The sequence below is a fragment of the Doryrhamphus excisus genome, chromosome 19 (genome assembly GCF_030265055.1).
Source record: "Doryrhamphus excisus isolate RoL2022-K1 chromosome 19, RoL_Dexc_1.0, whole genome shotgun sequence".
In the NCBI taxonomy this organism is placed as follows: Eukaryota; Metazoa; Chordata; class Actinopteri; order Syngnathiformes; family Syngnathidae; genus Doryrhamphus; species Doryrhamphus excisus.
In genome coordinates this window covers 14,810,660-14,829,335 of record NC_080484.1, presented here as the reverse complement: position 1 = coordinate 14,829,335, position 18,676 = coordinate 14,810,660, and the positions used below count along the sequence as shown (strand labels likewise).

Here is an 18,676-nt window from a genome sequence, read left to right as displayed (position 1 = left end):
ACCGTGGCTGCCTGGGTAGTAGTGCTTTTTACGAGGTGTCCTTGAAGGTAGCGTGCCTTGCTTTACTTCCTGTCTTCCGTAAGTTCACGGAAAGCAAAAAGACAAGAGGGCTGCGGTAGTTCTTCGTCTGTTTGCTGACCCAAACAAGGCGGTGAGTGTAAGTTTGTGTGGTTTGAAGAGTACTTTTGGACCAGGACGTGTAGTTTGGTAGTAATAGGCCTTCTTCAAAGGAGGATAAAGGTATTTGTGTTGCTCCACATGAAAGGGCGGTAAGGTTTTTGCAGTGTTGCTGTCACCACCCGGGACCATGCTAGCACCTGGAATGGATTGTTTACATGTTTTCTAACTCATCCCAGGAAAGTTGTGTGCATGATAGCAAGCACACGGAATGCGGTAACCAAGTTAGCAGTTTAGTTAGTACTCAAGTTTATTTAACTTCCACTGAAAGGAATACTAGTTATCACAGAAGACAAGTGAGTGGAAATGATGTAGTTGCTTCAACAAGGCGGTGAGTATAAGTTACAAAAAAAGAAAAAAAAGGCTAATATCTAGCTTGGCTAGTTTGATGGGACGGGAAAAGACGATAGTCAGACTTAGACACGTCGACGATAAAAGACATCATGTCATTGAAGCGCCAAATAAAAGCATAATAAAGATGTCACGTGCGCGATACCGCCCCTTTCCTTTCCGATTCCATACGGAGTCCGATTCAGGCTGGTATCGACAGTACCGATACTTTTTTCCAATTCACTTCATGTGTCTGGACAAAATAGTAAAAAGTACTATATTTGTATATTTTTTTTATTTGTAGTATAAGTAGTATATATTTCTTCTAAACCTTAAAAACATAGATCAATAAAACTATCCAAATATGAATGATGAGTAAGAATATAAAATTGTAGTAGTACAGTAAACGCAAAGGTGTGTGTGTTCAGGTCTCCCATAAGGACTGGGCATGATGGGCAACATATAAGACGGGGGCTGGGAACCTTTTGAGAGCCTTGAAGGCAACATATGTGTCAACAATGAACACATCATTCCATACCAAAGATGGATGTATATGTCTTGTACAGTTTTTTGCGTACAACCGTTCCTGCAGGTTAAAGCCATAAAAACGGTCATAGTCTGGGCTTCTTGCTGAAGCGGCTGCCCCCGCTCCCCACCTGGGGTAAGCGGTAGAAGATGGATGGAGGACTTGTTATTTTGATGGAAAACAGCCCTTTTGTTGTTTTTGTTATGTTGTGTTGTCGTTCATATTAGATATTTGAGCTGTGACTAAAGCTAAATATCTGAAACTTACCTTGTATTCTACTGCTGATTACAAACAATTTAATTTTAAAAAAAAATCTTAATCTTATCTTAGTCTTGGTAGCTTCCATAACATTGTGTCTGCCATGAAGGATAAGTCCAAATGGATTGAAGAAGGCCATCTTTTACTTCTACGTCCTTCTCCAGTACAAGTTGGAGGGAAAAGGGTGGATTTGATTCTGTGGTCGGGAGGTATGACTCATTTGAGGAAAAGCATCAGCGTCAGACCTCCTCCATGGGATGTTGGTGAATGTCTGCTAGCCATGGAATATTTCACTCATCCACTATCCCCCTTCATGGAGTCACTGGATCAAAGATGTTTGCTTCAAGAATGACATATCGATTGCTTTCATTTTTGATATAATGAAAATTTTTATCTGACATTTCTTCCAATATTTCATTCCATATATCGGCAATAAACAGCAAGCACCTTCCATGGCAGATAATCATGTGGTGTACTTTGCAGGCCTTGAACGCATCATGACACAGCAAGAGCAGCAGGAGTTCAAGGAGAGACTGGAGGGGGCGCTCTCGTGGATGAAGGATGTCGAGGAGAGGCTGAGGACCAACGACAACACCCAGGGACCCTGGGATGCCTTGGAAAGCCGACTCAGGGAGACAGAGGTGAGACCTTCACCTCCACCTCTGGTGCCACCGACTGGAAGTACCCGTCTTTATATTCCACTGGAAACACATGCACATGTGATCGTAGATAGGAGACATAAGAGGAAATAAGACATACAAAACCTGTTTACCACCTTCTAAATACACCTTTTTAACATGATTAGAGCCCTCTAGACATGAAATAACACCCCTATAGTCATCTTTACACTCATATTAGCCACTATAGTAGACATCATAAGAGGAAATAAGACATAGAAAACCTGTTTACCACCTTCTAAATACACGGCTTAACATGATTAGAGCCCTCTAGACATGAAATAACACCCCTATAGTCACCTTTACACTCCTATTAGCCAATATAGTAGACATCATAAGAGAAAATAAGACGGAGAAAACCTGTTTACCACCTTCTAAATACACCTTTTTAACATAATTAGAGCCCTCTAGACATGGAATAACACCCCTATAGTCACCTTTATACTCCTATTAGCCAATATAGTAGACATCATAAGAGGAAATAAGACATAGAAAACCTGTTTACCACCTTCTAAATACACTTTTAAACATGATTAGAGCCCTCTAGACATGAAATAACACCCCTATAGTCACCTTTACACTCCTATTAGCCAATATAGTAGACATCATAAGAGAAAATAAGACATAGAAAACCTGTTTACCACCTTCTAAATACACTTTTAAACATAATTAGAGCCCTCTAGACATAAAATAACACCCCTATAGTCACCTTGACACTCCTATTAGCCAATATAGTAGACACCATAAGAGAAAATAAGACAAAGAAAACCTGTTTACCACCTTCTACATACACTTTTTAACATGATTAGAGCTTTCTAGACATGAAATAACACCCCTATAGTCACCTTGACACTCCTATTAGCCAATATAGTAGACATCATAAGAGGAAATAAGACATAGAAAACCTGTTTACCACCTTCTAAATACACGGCTTAACATGATTAGAGCCCTCTAGACATGAAATAACACCCCTATAGTCACCTTTACACTCCTATTAGCCAATATAGTAGACATCATAAGAGAAAATAAGACGGAGAAAACCTGTTTACCACCTTCTAAATACACCTTTTTAACATAATTAGAGCCCTCTAGACATGGAATAACACCCCTATAGTCACCTTTATACTCCTATTAGCCAATATAGTAGACATCATAAGAGGAAATAAGACATAGAAAACCTGTTTACCACCTTCTAAATACACTTTTAAACATGATTAGAGCCCTCTAGACATGAAATAACACCCCTATAGTCACCTTGACACTCCTATTAGCCAATATAGTAGACACCATAAGAGAAAATAAGACAAAGAAAACCTGTTTACCACCTTCTACATACACTTTTTAACATGATTAGAGCTTTCTAGACATGAAATAACACCCCTATAGTCACCTTGACACTCCTATTAGCCAATATAGTAGACATCATAAGAGGAAGTAAGACATAGAAAACCTGTTTACCACCTTCTAAATACCATTTTTAACATGATTAGAGCCCTCTAGACACAAAATAACACCCCTATAGTCACCTTTACACTCCTATTAACCAATGTAGTAGACATCATAAGAGGAAATAAGACATAGAAAACCTGTTTACCACCTTCTAAATATACTTTTTAACATGATTAGAGCCCTCTAGACATGACATAATACCCCTATAGTTGCCTTTACACTCCTATTAGCCAATATAGTAGACATCATAAGACAGAGAAAACCTGTTTACCACCTTCTAAATACACTTTTAAACATGATTAGAGCCCTCTCGACATGAAATAACACCCCTATAGTCACCTTTAGACTCCTATTAGCCAATATAGTAGACATCATAAGAGAAAATAAGACATGGGAAACCTGTTTACCACCTTCTAAATACACTTTTTAACATGGTTAGCGACACAATTGGGGCGTTAGCATGAATGACCATTGGGTTTGTTTTCCTTTCGATGCCATAGAACGTGGATTTTCTCTCTCATGCATGTGCTTCACCGCCAGCCTCAGTAGAAGATGGTCGGATGGTTGTTGGATTAATTATGAAATGCCAGCATCCATCCTCTCAGGAATAATGTGTCTCTTCCATCTTCAGAAAATCCACCAATCAGAGCAGGAAGGTCGTGTGAAGATGGACATGGCGTTGGTGGCAGCTGAACACCTCCTGGAGGTGGGAGATGAAGACCTGAGGACCACCACTCACTCTAAGCTCAAAGAGCTGAAGATCTGTTGGGAGGAAACATGTACCTACATCATCCACTGTCACAGGTTCTTCTTCATCATCTTCTCAAATCAAAACGACCTTTTCTTGGGTCTGGCCTAACTTTCCATCTCCTTCATGTTCCTCCCAGCCGGATTGAGTGGGTGTGGCTCCACTGGAGTGAGTACATGAAAGCTTATGAGGAGTTCCAATCGTGGCTGACGAAGCAGCAGTGCAGCTTGGACGTGGCGTTGGAGCTGCAGCTGGGCCTGAAGGAGAAGCTTTGGCACGTGGACCAGCAGAGAGTGGTGCTGAGCGACATCCACGGTCAAGAGGCGTTGTTGGAAAGGCTGCTGGACGAAGCTGCGGCACTGCACAGCAGAATCCAGGACCCTTGCGTGGACCCCCAGGCCCAGGGGAGACTGCAGGAGGCCTACAGAGACATCAGGGGCAGGGCGGAGGTGGGTCTCACGAGGCATGGTATGAAAAAGTCCAAACCACTAAAGTTCAACAGTCACATGACCCACAAACAGGTAGTGTGACCTGAAATCATAAATTTTATTCATTCATTTTCTACCGCTTTTCCTCATGAGGGTTCAAATATTAATAAAATATGTTTTGGTTAAAAAGTCTTACTATTATGAGAAACCAAACTAAATAAAGTTGGCACTTTTTGAATATTTAGGTGGGGAAAAATCAATATTTTTATGACAATAAAAATATCAAAATATGAACATGACCACAACCTTCGCAAAGATTTTTTTTTAAGTTGAAATATTTGGAAAATAAAAAAAATATAGCCAATATATTAATAATATAGTAGACACCATAAGGGAAAATAAGACATAGAAAACCTGTTTACCACCTTCTAAATACACTTTTTAACATGATTAGAGCTTTCTAGACATGAAATAACACCCCTATATTCACCTTGACACTCCTATTAGCCAATATAGTAGACATCATAAGAGAAAATAAGACATAGAAAACCTGTTTACCACCTTCTAAATACACTTTTTAACACGATTAGAGCCCTCTAGACATGAAATAACACCCCTATAGTCTTTATGTATTCTTTATGTATTTGGAAAATAAAAAAAAAGAAAAGCAAAAATGGGGCAAAAAGAGCAAAAAGTGAAGTTGATATTAATAATTAGTTCATTCATTTTCTACCGCTTGTCCTCACGAGGGTGTCGGGGGTGCTGGAGCCTATCCCAGCTGTCTTCGGGCGAGAAAACCTTCACAAGAATAGTCTAATATCATGAGGAAAAGAGTTGAAATATTAATAAAATATGTTTTTTTTCATTGAAAAGTCTTACTATTATGAGAAACCGAACTAAATAAAGTTGGCACTTTTTGAATATTTAGGTGGGGAAAAAATCAATATTTGTATGAGAATAAAAATACCAAAATATGAACATGACCACAACCTTCACAAATATATATTTTTTAAGTTTAATTATTTGGAAAAAAAAAAGAATAGCAAAAATGGGACAAAAAGAGCAAAAAGTGAAGTTGATATTAATAATTCATTCATTCATTTTCTACCGCTTATCCTCACAAGGGTCTCGGAGGGTGCTGGAGCCTATCCCAGCTGTTTTCGAGCGTGAGGCGGGGTACACCCTGGACTGGTGGCTAGCCAATCACAGCGCACATATAGACAAACAACCATTCACACTCACATTCATACCTATGGACAATTTGGAGTGGCTAATTAACCTAGCATGTTTTTGGAATGTGGGAGGAAACCGGAGTACCCGGAGAAAACCCATGCATGCACGGGGAGAACATGCAAACTCCACACAGAGATGGCCGAGGGTGGAATTGAACCCTGGTTTCCTAGCTGTGAGGCGCTAACCACTAGACCACCGTGCCGCCCACCTGAAATCATAACTTAGGGTTAAAATAGGGTTTTTAAGCCTCCCAAAGGGTCATCACAATCCCAAAGCGGCCATGCCTAAAGGCCACACCCATCATTCCGATGGCGTTATCACAGCCGCTGATATCCACACTCATCTCGTATCAGCAGGAATCATACTTTTTTTGCCCAAAACAAGAATTGTTGGCGCTTTTATAGAGGGATTTGGTTATAGAAATAGGTGTATTCCAATAGGACCAAATAGGAGAAAATACTACAAGTACTGCATGCTATGGTGAATGTACCTGTTACTACACGCTCATGTGTTGACGTCTGCCGGGGTGCATTCTGGAATCGACTGCTTGAACGGGAATGCCGATATGGGAGATTTGACATATAATGTGTGTGTCACCACCAGGAACGTCTGTCGCTGCTTGAGAAGATAGCGGAGGAGCACCAGACATACCAAGGCTGCGTGCAGAGGTTTCAGTCCTGGCTGCTGGTAAAAACCAAGGAAGTGACGGATCTTATGGAGAGAGAGCATCCAACAGAGAAGAAACTCCAAGCCTTGCAAGTAAGACTGGACATCATCACCATGTTTACGTCTATCATCTCAGCTATCTTCTATTGTCCCACCCTAAAGCCACCAAATACATTTGATTCCATCAGGGGTGGCCATATAGCAAAACATACAGATGATTCATGCTTTGTGATTGGCTGGCGGCCAGCCCAGGGTGTAGCCCGCCTCTCACCCAGTCAACTGGGGTAGGCTCCAGCATTGCTGCGACCATGGTTCAGATTACACAGCATAGAAAATGGATGGCTTATTACTATTGTTAATATCGGGCTGCACGGTGGTCTAGTGGTTAGCACGCAGACCTCACAGCTAGGAGACCTGAGTTCAATTCCACCCTCCGCCATCTCTGTGTGGTGTTTGCACGTTCTCCCCGTGCATGCGTGGTTTTTCTCCGGGTACTCCGGTTTCCTCCCACATTCCAAAAGCATGCTAGGTTAATTAGCCACTCCAAATTGTCCATAGGTATGAATGTGAGTGTGAATGGTTGTTTGTCTATATGTGCCCTGTGATTGGCTGGCCACCAGTCCAGGGTGTAACCCGCCTCTCGCCCCCAAGACAGCTGGGATAGGCTCCAGCACCCCCGCGACCCTCGTGAGGAAAAGCGGTATAACATGAATGAATGAATGAATTATTGTTAATATCAGGCTGCACGGTGCTCAAGTGGTTAGCACGCAGACCTCACAGCTAGGAGACATGAGTTAAATTCCACCCTCTGCCATCTCTGTGTGGAGTTTGCATGTTCTCCCCGTGCATGCGTGGGTTTTCCCCGGGTACTCCGGTTTCCTCCCACATTCCAAAAACATGCTAGGTTAATTAGCCACTCCAAATTGTCCATAGGTATGAATGTGAGTGTGAATGGTTGTTTGTCTATATGTGCGCTGTGATTGGATTGGCTGGCCACCTCTCGCCCCCAAGACAGCTGGGATAGGCTCCAGCACCCTCCGAGACCCTTGTGAGGATAAGCGGTAGAAAATGAATGAATGAATTATTAATATCAACTTCACTCTTTGCTCTTTTTGACCCATTTTTGCTATATATTTTTTTAATTTTTCAAATATTTCAACTTAAAAAAAAATCTTTGTGAAGGTTGTGGTCATGTTCATATTTTGATATTTTTATTCTCAGCAAAAATATTGATTTTTCCCCACCTTAATATTCAAAAAGTGCCAACTTTATTTAGTTTGGTTTCTCATAATAGTAAGACTTTTTAACCCAATAAAAACATATTTTATTAATATTTCAACTCCTTTCCTCATGATATTAGACTATTCTTGTAAAGGTTTTCCCTCTATATTTTCCTCTTATTTTGACTTCTTTCCCATAATATTATAACTGTTCCCCAAAATGTCTGTTATGGGTTTATTGGGGCTTTTTCCACTTCCTTTACGGCTTGTAATATTGTAATATTTAGACTTTATTCTTCTTAAGAATGCAACATAGTTTTTCCAAACATCAAAACTATTTTCAAACTATCTTCATGTGTTTTTTTATTTGTTCGACTTTAGGCTCCTAAAATGCTGCTGCTGTTTTCCTAGAATAAAAAGTATCTGCAGGCCACAAATGACCCCTGGGCCGCACTTTAGACACCCCTGTACTAAGTGACTGTATGATATGATGATAATTGTTGTTGTTGTTCCAATGGCAAACCTCCATGAGAAAGACGTGTGTGTGGCGTTCATGTGCCTCTGCAGGCGTTGGACGACAGCGTAGCCAGTGAGGAAAAAACTCTGCAGTACATCGAGGGTCTGTCTGAAGGCGTCCGAGCCAACAGCTCCCCTGCTGGAGCAGAGGTGGTCGTGGAAGAGGCTGAGGAGCTCCGTCTGGGTTGGCAGAGACTCAGGCAGGGTCTGTGTGAGGCCGAGGAGGGTCTGCGCTCCAGCCTGGACGCACGCTGCGAGTACGCCGCCCGATGCCGGCGACTGGGGGAGGACGTCGGAGTCCTCAGGGTACGACTTCAGGGGCTGGCCGGGAAACTGGAGGAGGGGGCTGATGCTGGAGATGAGGACCACTCTGTGGAAGAGCTCCAGTGGAGAAAATACACGGCAAGTTTTGGCTTTAAAGCTGCTATGCAGTACTTCATATGATACCTAGTATTGTTATTGCTGTCTACTTCTCACCGACTAAACAAGCACACGGACGTTATTTCCAGGATTTTCATACAAAAATGAAGTTTTGCTGTCAAAATACATTTCTACATGACTACTACTATCATGATATACCATGACACGACTACTACTACATGACTACTACTATCATGATATACCATGACATGACGACTACTACATGACTACTACTATCATGAAATACCATGACATGACTACTACTATCATGAAATACCATGACATGACTACTACTATCATGAAATACCACGACATGACTACTACTATCATGAAATACCATGACATGACTACTACTATCATGAAATACCATGACATGACTACTACTACATGACTACCACTATCATGAAATACCATGACATGTTACTACATGACTACTACTATCATAAAATACCATGACATGATCACTACATGACTAGTACTATCATGAAATACCATGACATGATTACTACATGACTACTACTATCATGAAATACCATGACATGATTACTACATGACTACTACTATCATGAAATACCATTAAATGACTACTACTATCATGAAATACTACAACATGACTACTACTATCATGAAATACCATGACATGACTACTAGTACATGACTACTACTATCATGAAATACCATGACATGACTACTACTACATGACTTCTACTATCATGAAATACCATGACATGACTACTAGTACATGACTACTACTATCATGAAATACCATGACATGACTACTAGTACATGACTACTACTATCATGAAATACCATGACATGACTACTAGTACATGACTACTACTATCATGAAATACCATGACATGACTACTAGTACATGACTACTACTATCATGAAATACCATGACATGACTACTAGTACATGACTACTACTATCATGAAATACCATGACATGACTACTAGTACATGACTACTACTATCATGAAATACCATGACATGACTACTAGTACATGACTACTACTATCATGAAATACCATGACATGACTACTAGTACATGACTACTACTATCATGAAATACCATGACATGACTACTAGTACATGACTACTACTATCATGAAATACCATGACATGACTACTAGTACATGACTACTACTATCATGAAATACCATGACATGACTACTAGTACATGACTACTACTATCATGAAATACCATGACATGACTACTAGTACATGACTACTACTATCATGAAATACCATGACATGACTACTAGTACATGACTACTACTATCATGAAATACCATGACATGACTACTAGTACATGACTACTACTATCATGAAATACCATGACATGACTACTAGTACATGACTACTACTATCATGAAATACCATGACATGACTACTAGTACATGACTACTACTATCATGAAATACCATGACCATTGGCTGTCTCTTTCAGGGTGTGAGGGATTGTGTGGCGATGGAGGAGTTCCAAGTGGAGCAGCTCAAGTCCCAGCTCAAGCATCTCTTCCGCTTCTCCGAGGACTCTGGCCACATCTCTGATGACGTCCTGGCGGTTGTCAAAGTACACCAGAGGTATTTGTTCGAAAGAGACATCATGTTGTTTAGATGATTGATTCCATCCACATGCAAATACCCGGTCATCTTGATCTTAACGTGCCAAATCCAAAAGTCGAGGAACTGTCCTCTCACTTGGAAGACATCTGGAGATCACTGCTGAATGTTCTCATCGTGTCTGTGTCCGCAGTATGAAATGCAAAGCGGCAAGATTGTGCTCCGAATGGGAGCATGTCCTGAGAACGTCCCTCCAGGACCCGCTGCTGTCATTCGGCCAGTGGAGCCACCAAGTGTCTGAGGTTCTGGAAGCTTCTGCCGTGGTCACTGACTTCTCCCACATTGTCATGTTGCTCCACACTATTGAGGTAAAGTCTTTTCATCCTTCATGTGCTACCTTGTACATGTTGTATTCCACTCAGGGATTCAAACCTGGGGGTGAAAGGGAAGTATCAAGGATGAGGGACACTTTGGTGTTTTTTAAAAAGCTAGCATTAAACAAAAACAGATGGGAAATATTTTGGGTGGAAAACACGGTACACGGTCTTCCTCACTAATCCACCCCTCAGCTATGGGTGGTCCCAAGTCAGGAAGTCCTGGACCTGGACCAGACAGAAGAAAAGTTCATTTTCTGCTGCCTTCTTTCTACTCCCAGGTGCTGTTGAAGGACAGTGTTGAACTGCAGGAACGTTTCAAGCGTCTGAAGACAAAGGAGGACCTTCTGGAGTCTGTGTTTGGACCTGAAGGGAGTGCTGGTCTGCAGGCCGAGCTGAGTGTTTCCACCAGGAATAGAGAACTTCTGCATGCTCAGCTCCTACAGAGAAAAGGAAGACTCCAGGTAAGACGGGGATCAGCGTGGATTGATATTTCACAATAATGCCAACTTTTATTGTGACAGGGCTTCATTTCGAGAACTAAGGACTTTGGAGATGCCTCCACGGGGATAGTCTCCATGCTGAGCAGCATACGAGAGAAGATGATGGCAGCTGAAGGACTCCAGCCTGACATCCTGGCTAAGAAAAGTCAGTGGGACCGCTTCAAGGTGGGTTCATCCAACTCGTAGTACATGCAGTAGTAGTACATAGATAGGGTCTATTGTACAGTACATCTACATAGTACATAGATAGGGTCTATTGTACAGTACATCTACATAGTACATAGATAGGGTCTATTGTGTCTTGTACAGTACATCTACATAGTACATAGATAGGGTCTATTGTATCTATTGTACAGTACATCTACATAGTACATAGATAGGGTCTATTGTATCTTGTACATAGATAGGGCCTGTTGTACAGTACATCTACATAGTACATAGATGGGGTCTATTTTACAGTACATCTACGTACATAGTACATAGATAGGGTCTATTGTACAGTACATCTACATAGTAGATAGGGTCTATTGTATCCATTGTACAGTACATCTACATAGTACATAGATAGGGTCTATTGTACAGTACATCTACATAGTACATAGATAGGGCCTATTGTACAGTACATTTACATAGTACATAGATAGGGTCTATTGTACAGTACATCTACATAGTACATAGAGAGGGTCTATTGCATCTATTGTACAGTACATCTACATAGTACATAGATAGGGTCTATTGTACAGTACATCTCCATGGTACATAGATGGGGTCTATTGTACAGTACATCTCCATGGTACATAGATGGGGTCTATTGTATATTGTACAGTACATCTCCATGGTACATAGATATGGTCTATTGTATCTATTGTACAGTACATCTACATAGTACATGGATGGGGTCTATTGTATCTATTGTACAGTACATCTACATAGTACATGGATGGGGTCTATTGTATCTATTGTACAGTACATCTACATAGTACATAGAGGGGGTCTATTGTATCTATAGTACAGTACATCTACATAGTAGAATCTGTTGTAACACCCCCGCCCCAGCACGTCCAGGGTAGAGGAAGGTTGAACCCATCTCAAAGATCCTGTCGGGGGAACCCCATGTGGAGGAGCATGTTTGGTTGGTGTAAAATATACAAAACTTAGGGATGCCAAAATATGACATATTTTGCTCTCAGGCGATCCAGAAGGAGCTGGAGGAATGCGACGCTCACATTACATCTCTGGAAACGCTGATCTCCTCCAGTCAGAGCAACAGGACTGAGTTTGAGAAGATCTCTGCCGACTGGAAACATCTTTGCAAGAGTGTCAGGGTAAGACCCGATGGAGTTCGAATCCATGCGGCTGCTTTTATTGGATGATGTATGGCTTACATCATGGGATGGTTGCAGGTCAGGTTGCACGAGAGCGAGGAGAGCATCGCAGAGCATGAGCGTTTCCATGAGAGCCTGCTGAACGTGGAGAAATGCTTGATGGTCATGAAGCAGAAGATGGAGTCCTTTAAGAGTGCCACAGGAGACTGGAGCGTTGAAGGGCGCCAGCATGAGGCGGAGGTATGTCGATCTTCATGCTAACTTCTGCTAACTGCTGTCAGGACTAGAAAGGACCAAAGCTTTGCTTAAAAATGGACTTAATACTTAATGCTTGTGTGGACACCACGTTTGATGCTCAGCCCTGTCACTCAATCAGAAATCACTCCACACTCTTTATTGCTCTCTGGTTCTACCATATCTTACTTATTGTGTGGAAATGTGGGCTAATAACTATAAAAGCAATCTTCACTCACTAAATGTACTGCAAAAAAGGCCAGTAAGGATAATTCATAATGCCGCCTACAGAGAACATAAAAACTCCTTATTTCGAAAATCACAAATACTTCAACTTGCTGATATAGTTCATCTATAGTTAATCTAAAAATAACCAATTAGCTAAAAATGTCATCCAATACGTCAGCAGTTGATGCAGTTGATGTTTGCTAAATACAAGGATGAAGAGTCTTGAACCAATCATGATGTGCTATATATACAGTAAACCTCGGATATATCGGATTCAATTGTTCCCACTGGTTTTGTCCGATATAAGCGAAATCCGTTATATGCGTATGCCGGAAAATGTCCGTTTTACGCATATATCGGATTTATATCCGGTATATGCGTAAATCGGATTTTATCCGTTATAAAAAGGCACTTCCTTGACTATGTTTCCAATGTACCTGGACGCGCAGGCAATGCTGCAAACGCTGCAAATGACGTCGTATAGCGGCCTGTCACGATTCGGCGAATCGGAGCGCCACGATGCGGCCATCCGATATATGCGAGGGAAATTTAATGGAAATGCATTGGAACGGGACTGGAGATTTTGTACGAAATAGGCGAAATCCGTTATAAAAAATCCGATATATGCAATAAATTTTTATTGGAAATGCATTACAGAAAAATTGGTTCTTTTTTATCTGTCCGTTGTGAGCGAATTTCCGATATATCCGAGTCCGATATATCCGAGGTTTACTGTATCACTATATTGACACTTACTATGGTACCCATTATGGCATTGGATGCTCATATCACCTCCTACTTTGGTACAGGACAAAAAATACAAATAATATATATATATTTTTTTTTACATTTTTTTTAATTTATTTTTTTTTTAAATTAATAATTTTTAATAATAATTTTATAATAATTTATAATAATATATTTTTTAGAAAATTTAATTTTTAAAAAATTCTAAAAAATACAAACTTAAACTATATTAGGAAAGCAGGAAGTGAACAAATGTAACAATTACTGATTGTAAAAGTACCAGATGGAGGGGTAGGATTTAATAATTTTTGCTTCTTCCTACTCCTTTTGGACATGTGGAACTGGGAACTGATTATGTGATGCATTCAATTGTAATCTGATGCATGTTCAAATGAAATTAAACCATTACCATTACCATTACCATTACTTGCCTATGTGATCCATCCTCCATGTCATGTATGTGTTGGAATGTATGGAATGATGACTTTGTACTTTGAATGATTCTCCACAGAAAGTCCTGGCAGAGTTTCCGGAGAAAGAGTTGCAGCTCCAGCAGATGGAAGTCCAGGGTCAGAAGGTTTTATGCAGGACGTCACAGGAAGGAGGTGTCCATATTCTTGGAGATATGAAGCGTCTCCAGGAGGCCTGGCTGTCCTTACGTAACATGAGTGTAAACATTGACAGGTAATGCTCAGCATCAAACCAGACAAGGTTGCTCTTGGAAACTTCATCTTCTTCTGCTGACTCGGTTTTCCTCCAGGCTGCTGAGCGGTTCCGCTGAGCATTTGGACTCACCCGTTTGGAAAGCCAGCACAGACCGGACTCAAGTCAGCATGGAGGAGGTGGATGCTGGGTCTCATGCTGAAGAACAACAGCGTGAGCATCTCCAACTCTCAGTAAAGTACAGCCACCATGCCGGAGATGGAGATGGTTCATCTGCTTTGAGCCTTGTTCTTCCAGTCGCTCGGCAAGCTTCCACGAAGGAACATGTCTCGGGAAGGATAGGCTCTAGCGGCTTTGAATCAAAGAACATGATGGACTCAGAAGAAGCTTGGATGATTAAAGAGGACGCTATCAAGCTCCTCACACCAGACGCCACTCAAGGCACAATGGTACGTTAGAACATCAACATGTCTCTCAACTCTGGGTGGAGTTGCCGGGGAGAGGGAAATTTGGGCGTCCCTGCTTTAGGCAGCCACCCCACCTGGGATAACAGAAGAAGGTGGTTGATGTGTCTTGTAGAAATATGAAAATGAAAGTAGATGAGGAACATGTGATTTGAGAGCTTGCTGCTTTTCCAGAAGGACGCAGATCCATCGGAGTCCAGGAGGAGGCAGTTTGAGGCTTGGCTATGCAGAGAGAACCAACTCCTCATGGGCATCCTCAGCACCAAGAGAGGAACCTTGAAGAGCAACCAGGTCAAGATGCAGCAGGACACACTGAAGGTTAGTGCCAACACATTATTTTGATGATGCTAATTATGATGATGGTTCAGGCTGGCTCCTGAGATGATGAGATGATCATCAGTGATGCCGCTTAAAGCGTCAAGTTTGCCGTCTTTTGGTTAGCAAGCTTCACCGCTTGGACCTTTTTTTTTCCCATGCAGGCTCTGAGGGCAGGGCTGCCTTGGGGTGAGGAGCAGTTCCACCTTCTGCTGCAGGAGAGTAAAGACACTTCTTCACAAGATGCCGCTTTTGAGGAACTACGTTACCGCTGGATTCTCTACAAGTCCAAGCTAAGTGATGTCCCTGTCCTCCGCACCAGGATGGCCTCCAAGGTGAGTAGACTCACAGAAATAGTCCATGTCAAAGAATGACCATCTACTTTTTCACCGACCAATGATTATTAGTGTTATTGTAGCATATGAAAGTTAGTATTATTATTATTATGATGATGTGTATGGGGGACTAACATGGTCAAATGTTCTTTTTAATAGTAATTACGACTGCAATCACATTTTTCAAAAATAGTTTTTTTGTGAATTAATTTGTTACATCCTCATCTTTTGAAATACCATGACATGACTACTACTACATGACTACTACTATCATGAAATACCATGACATGACTACTACTACATGACTACTACTATCATGAAATACCATGACACGACTACTACTACATGACTACTACGATCATGAAATACCATGACACGACTACTACTACATGACTACTACTATCATGAAATACCATGACATGACTACTAGTACATGACTACTACTATCATGAAATACCATGACATGACTACTACTATCATGAAATACCATGACATGAGTACTACTATCATGAAATACCATGACATGATTACTACCTGACTACTACTATCATGAAATACCATGACATGAGTACTACTATCATGACTACTACTATCATGAAATACCACGACATGATTACTACATGACTACTACTATCATGAAATACCACGACATGATTACTAAATGACTACTACTATCATGAAATACCATGACCTGATTACTACATGACTACTACTATCATGAAATACCATGACAACTACTACTACAAGACTACTACTATCATGAAATACCATGAGATGACTACTACTACATGACTACTACTATCATGAAATACCATGACATGACTACTACTACATGACTACTACTATCTTGGAATACCATGACATGACTACTACTACATGACTACTACTATCATGAAATACCATGACATGAGTACTACTATCATGACTACTACTATCATGAAATACCATGACATGATTACTACATGACTACTACTATCATGAAATGAAATGAAAAAGACTAACATGGTGAAATGTTCTTTTTAATAGTAATTACGACTGCAATCACATTTTTCAAAAATAGTTTTTTTTGTGACATCGTCATCTTTTTCCTCATCATATTACGGTGTTATTCTCATGAAACGACTTTTTTCACGCTGTCAAAGAGTCAGTGCTAAATGAAACATGTACTGTATGTTGGCTTTGCAGAGAGTTCCAGCCAAGCAGAAGGACCTGGCTGCTAAACCAACAGTACGTAATGTTACCTTTTGTTTCTTATCATATGACTACTATGATTGGATTCATGGCCATCTGTCTATTTATCCCATCAAACTAAGTTGGACCCCCCCCCCAACATGTACGGATTCCAATCTATCAATCAATCCGTCAATATTGACAGTATATGTATCACATGTTGCTGTGATTTCAGAAGTGGGCGTGGCTGCAGCGAGCATGTGGGCTGGCACTTCCTGTGTGGCTCCTCCTCCTGGCGTTGTTGCTGCTGGCCTTCCTGCTGCCCATCATGGACCAAGACAGCAGCTGCTCTCTCTACAACAACTTTGCAAGGTCATTCAATGTCATGCTGCGCTACTCTGGACCGCCACCTACTTAGTCAAATACGCGGTACATACTATACTCTACTGCAATATCTACAGTGTGTATATATACCGTTATACGGTACGGGAAGTCCATTTACAATACTGTATGGGAAGTCTGAATATACTATAATAGTCTTTATATACTGTATGCTATCATAGTGTATATGTACTATCATAGTGTAGGGGAAGTCCATATATACTATCATAGTATGTATTATATACTGTATACTATCATGGTCTTTATATATGCTGCCATAGTGTAGGGAAATCTATATATACTGTATGCTATCATAGTGTATACATACTATCATAGTGTAGGGAAGTCTATATATACCGTATACTATTATAGTATATATATACTATCATAGTGTAAGGGAAGCCTATATACTTTATACTATCACAGTGTGTACTATATACTGTATACTACCATAGTCTTTATATATACTATCATAGTGTAGGGAAGTCTATATATACTGTATACTATCATAGTCTTTATATATACTATCATAGTATAGGGAAGTCTATATATACTGTATACTATCATAGTGTGTATATACTGTATACTATCACAGTGTATAGTATATACTGTCATAGCGTAGGGGAAGTCCATATATACCATCACAGTGTGTATTATATACTGTATACTACCATGGTGTTTATATATACTAGCATAGTGTAGGGAAGTCTATATATACTGTATACTATCATAGTATGTATATACTGTATACTACCATAGTCTTTATATATACTATCATAGTGTAGGGAAGTCTATATATACCGTATACTATCATAGTGTATATATACTATCATAGTGTAGGGAAGTCTATATATATATATACTGTATACTACCATAGTCTTTATATATACTACCACAGTATAGGGAGGTCTATATATACTGTATACTATCATATTATGTATATACTGTATACTATCATAGTGTATAGTATATACTATCATAGTGTAGGGGAAATCCATATGTACTATCATAGTGTGTATTATATACTGTATACTACCATGGTCTTTATATATACTAGCATAGTGTAGGGAAGTCTATATATGCTGTATACTATCATAGTGTGTATATACTGTATACTATCATAGTGTAGGGGAAGCCTATATACTTTATACTATCAGTGTGTGTGTGTGTATATATACTATATATGTATATATATGTATACTATATATATATATCTACTATGGTCATTATATATATATGGAACTATGGGTTAGTGTTGGTGGTTGGGAATGGAGATATTGTAAAGTTCCAATGGTGAATTATCTCCAAAGTCTCTGTTTTCTTGATATTTGTGGAGTGGACCTCACAACGACCTCACCTTTTCTACATGTCACCTTTCCTACAACCTTTTCTACATGTCACCTTTCCTACAACCTTTTCCAACAAATCCATATAGGAAACATCAAGCTAATCATCTCCATGTACTGTATACACACGTGTCTATATAATATGCAGTATGTCATGGTATGGTACTTGTACTTGTTCTGGCGCACGCCCACACTGTTGTCAGTCTGAGCTTCCTGCCAGGAGGATGGTGGGCAACCATCTGGACGTTTCACGCTGCCAAAATAAGAGTATCTACACAACATTCATGGACTGTAAAACAATAAATGACGACAATAAACAATAAAATATGAGGCAGACATAACATTTTAGTAGCATATAGTTGAAATATGAAAGAAA

At 40.2% G+C, this 18,676-nt stretch overlaps 1 protein-coding gene across 4 annotated transcripts; it reads left to right on the top strand.

Moving 5' to 3' along the window:
• Positions 1-2: 2 nt before the first annotated feature.
• syne3 (spectrin repeat containing, nuclear envelope family member 3) lies at positions 3-18,641 on the top strand. Of its 4 annotated transcripts, XM_058057338.1 has the most exons (19): positions 3-151; positions 1,775-1,932; positions 4,049-4,221; positions 4,305-4,614; positions 6,430-6,585; positions 8,280-8,630; positions 10,100-10,236; positions 10,409-10,583; positions 10,871-11,053; positions 11,114-11,257; positions 12,283-12,417; positions 12,496-12,657; positions 14,138-14,310; positions 14,387-14,502; positions 14,587-14,738; positions 14,928-15,071; positions 15,233-15,403; positions 16,589-16,630; positions 16,809-18,641. In XM_058057338.1, exons 2-19 carry the CDS (start codon positions 1,789-1,791, stop codon positions 16,989-16,991), a joined length of 3,051 nt encoding a protein of 1,016 aa, XP_057913321.1. In that variant the 5' UTR covers positions 3-151; positions 1,775-1,788; the 3' UTR covers positions 16,992-18,641. The 4 variants fall into 4 exon arrangements, with proteins under 4 accessions (XP_057913321.1, XP_057913320.1, XP_057913318.1 ...); XM_058057337.1 differs by having other exon boundaries at positions 14,387-14,738; positions 14,931-15,071; XM_058057335.1 differs by having other exon boundaries at positions 14,387-14,738.
• Positions 18,642-18,676: the final 35 nt, after the last annotated feature.

What these genes read in the sequence shown, in the direction of transcription:
- syne3 (XM_058057335.1), top strand. Translation starts at nt 1,789, where the DNA reads ATGACACAGCAAGAGCAGCAGGAGTTCAAGGAGAGACTGGAGGGGGCG. An exon ending in TACATCATCCACTGTCACAG is followed by an intron (nt 4,222 to 4,304) that starts GTTCTTCTTCAT and finishes TGTTCCTCCCAG; the next exon opens with CCGGATTGAGTGGGTGTGGC. An exon ending in ACATCAGGGGCAGGGCGGAG is followed by an intron (nt 4,615 to 6,429) that starts GTGGGTCTCACG and finishes TGTCACCACCAG; the next exon opens with GAACGTCTGTCGCTGCTTGA.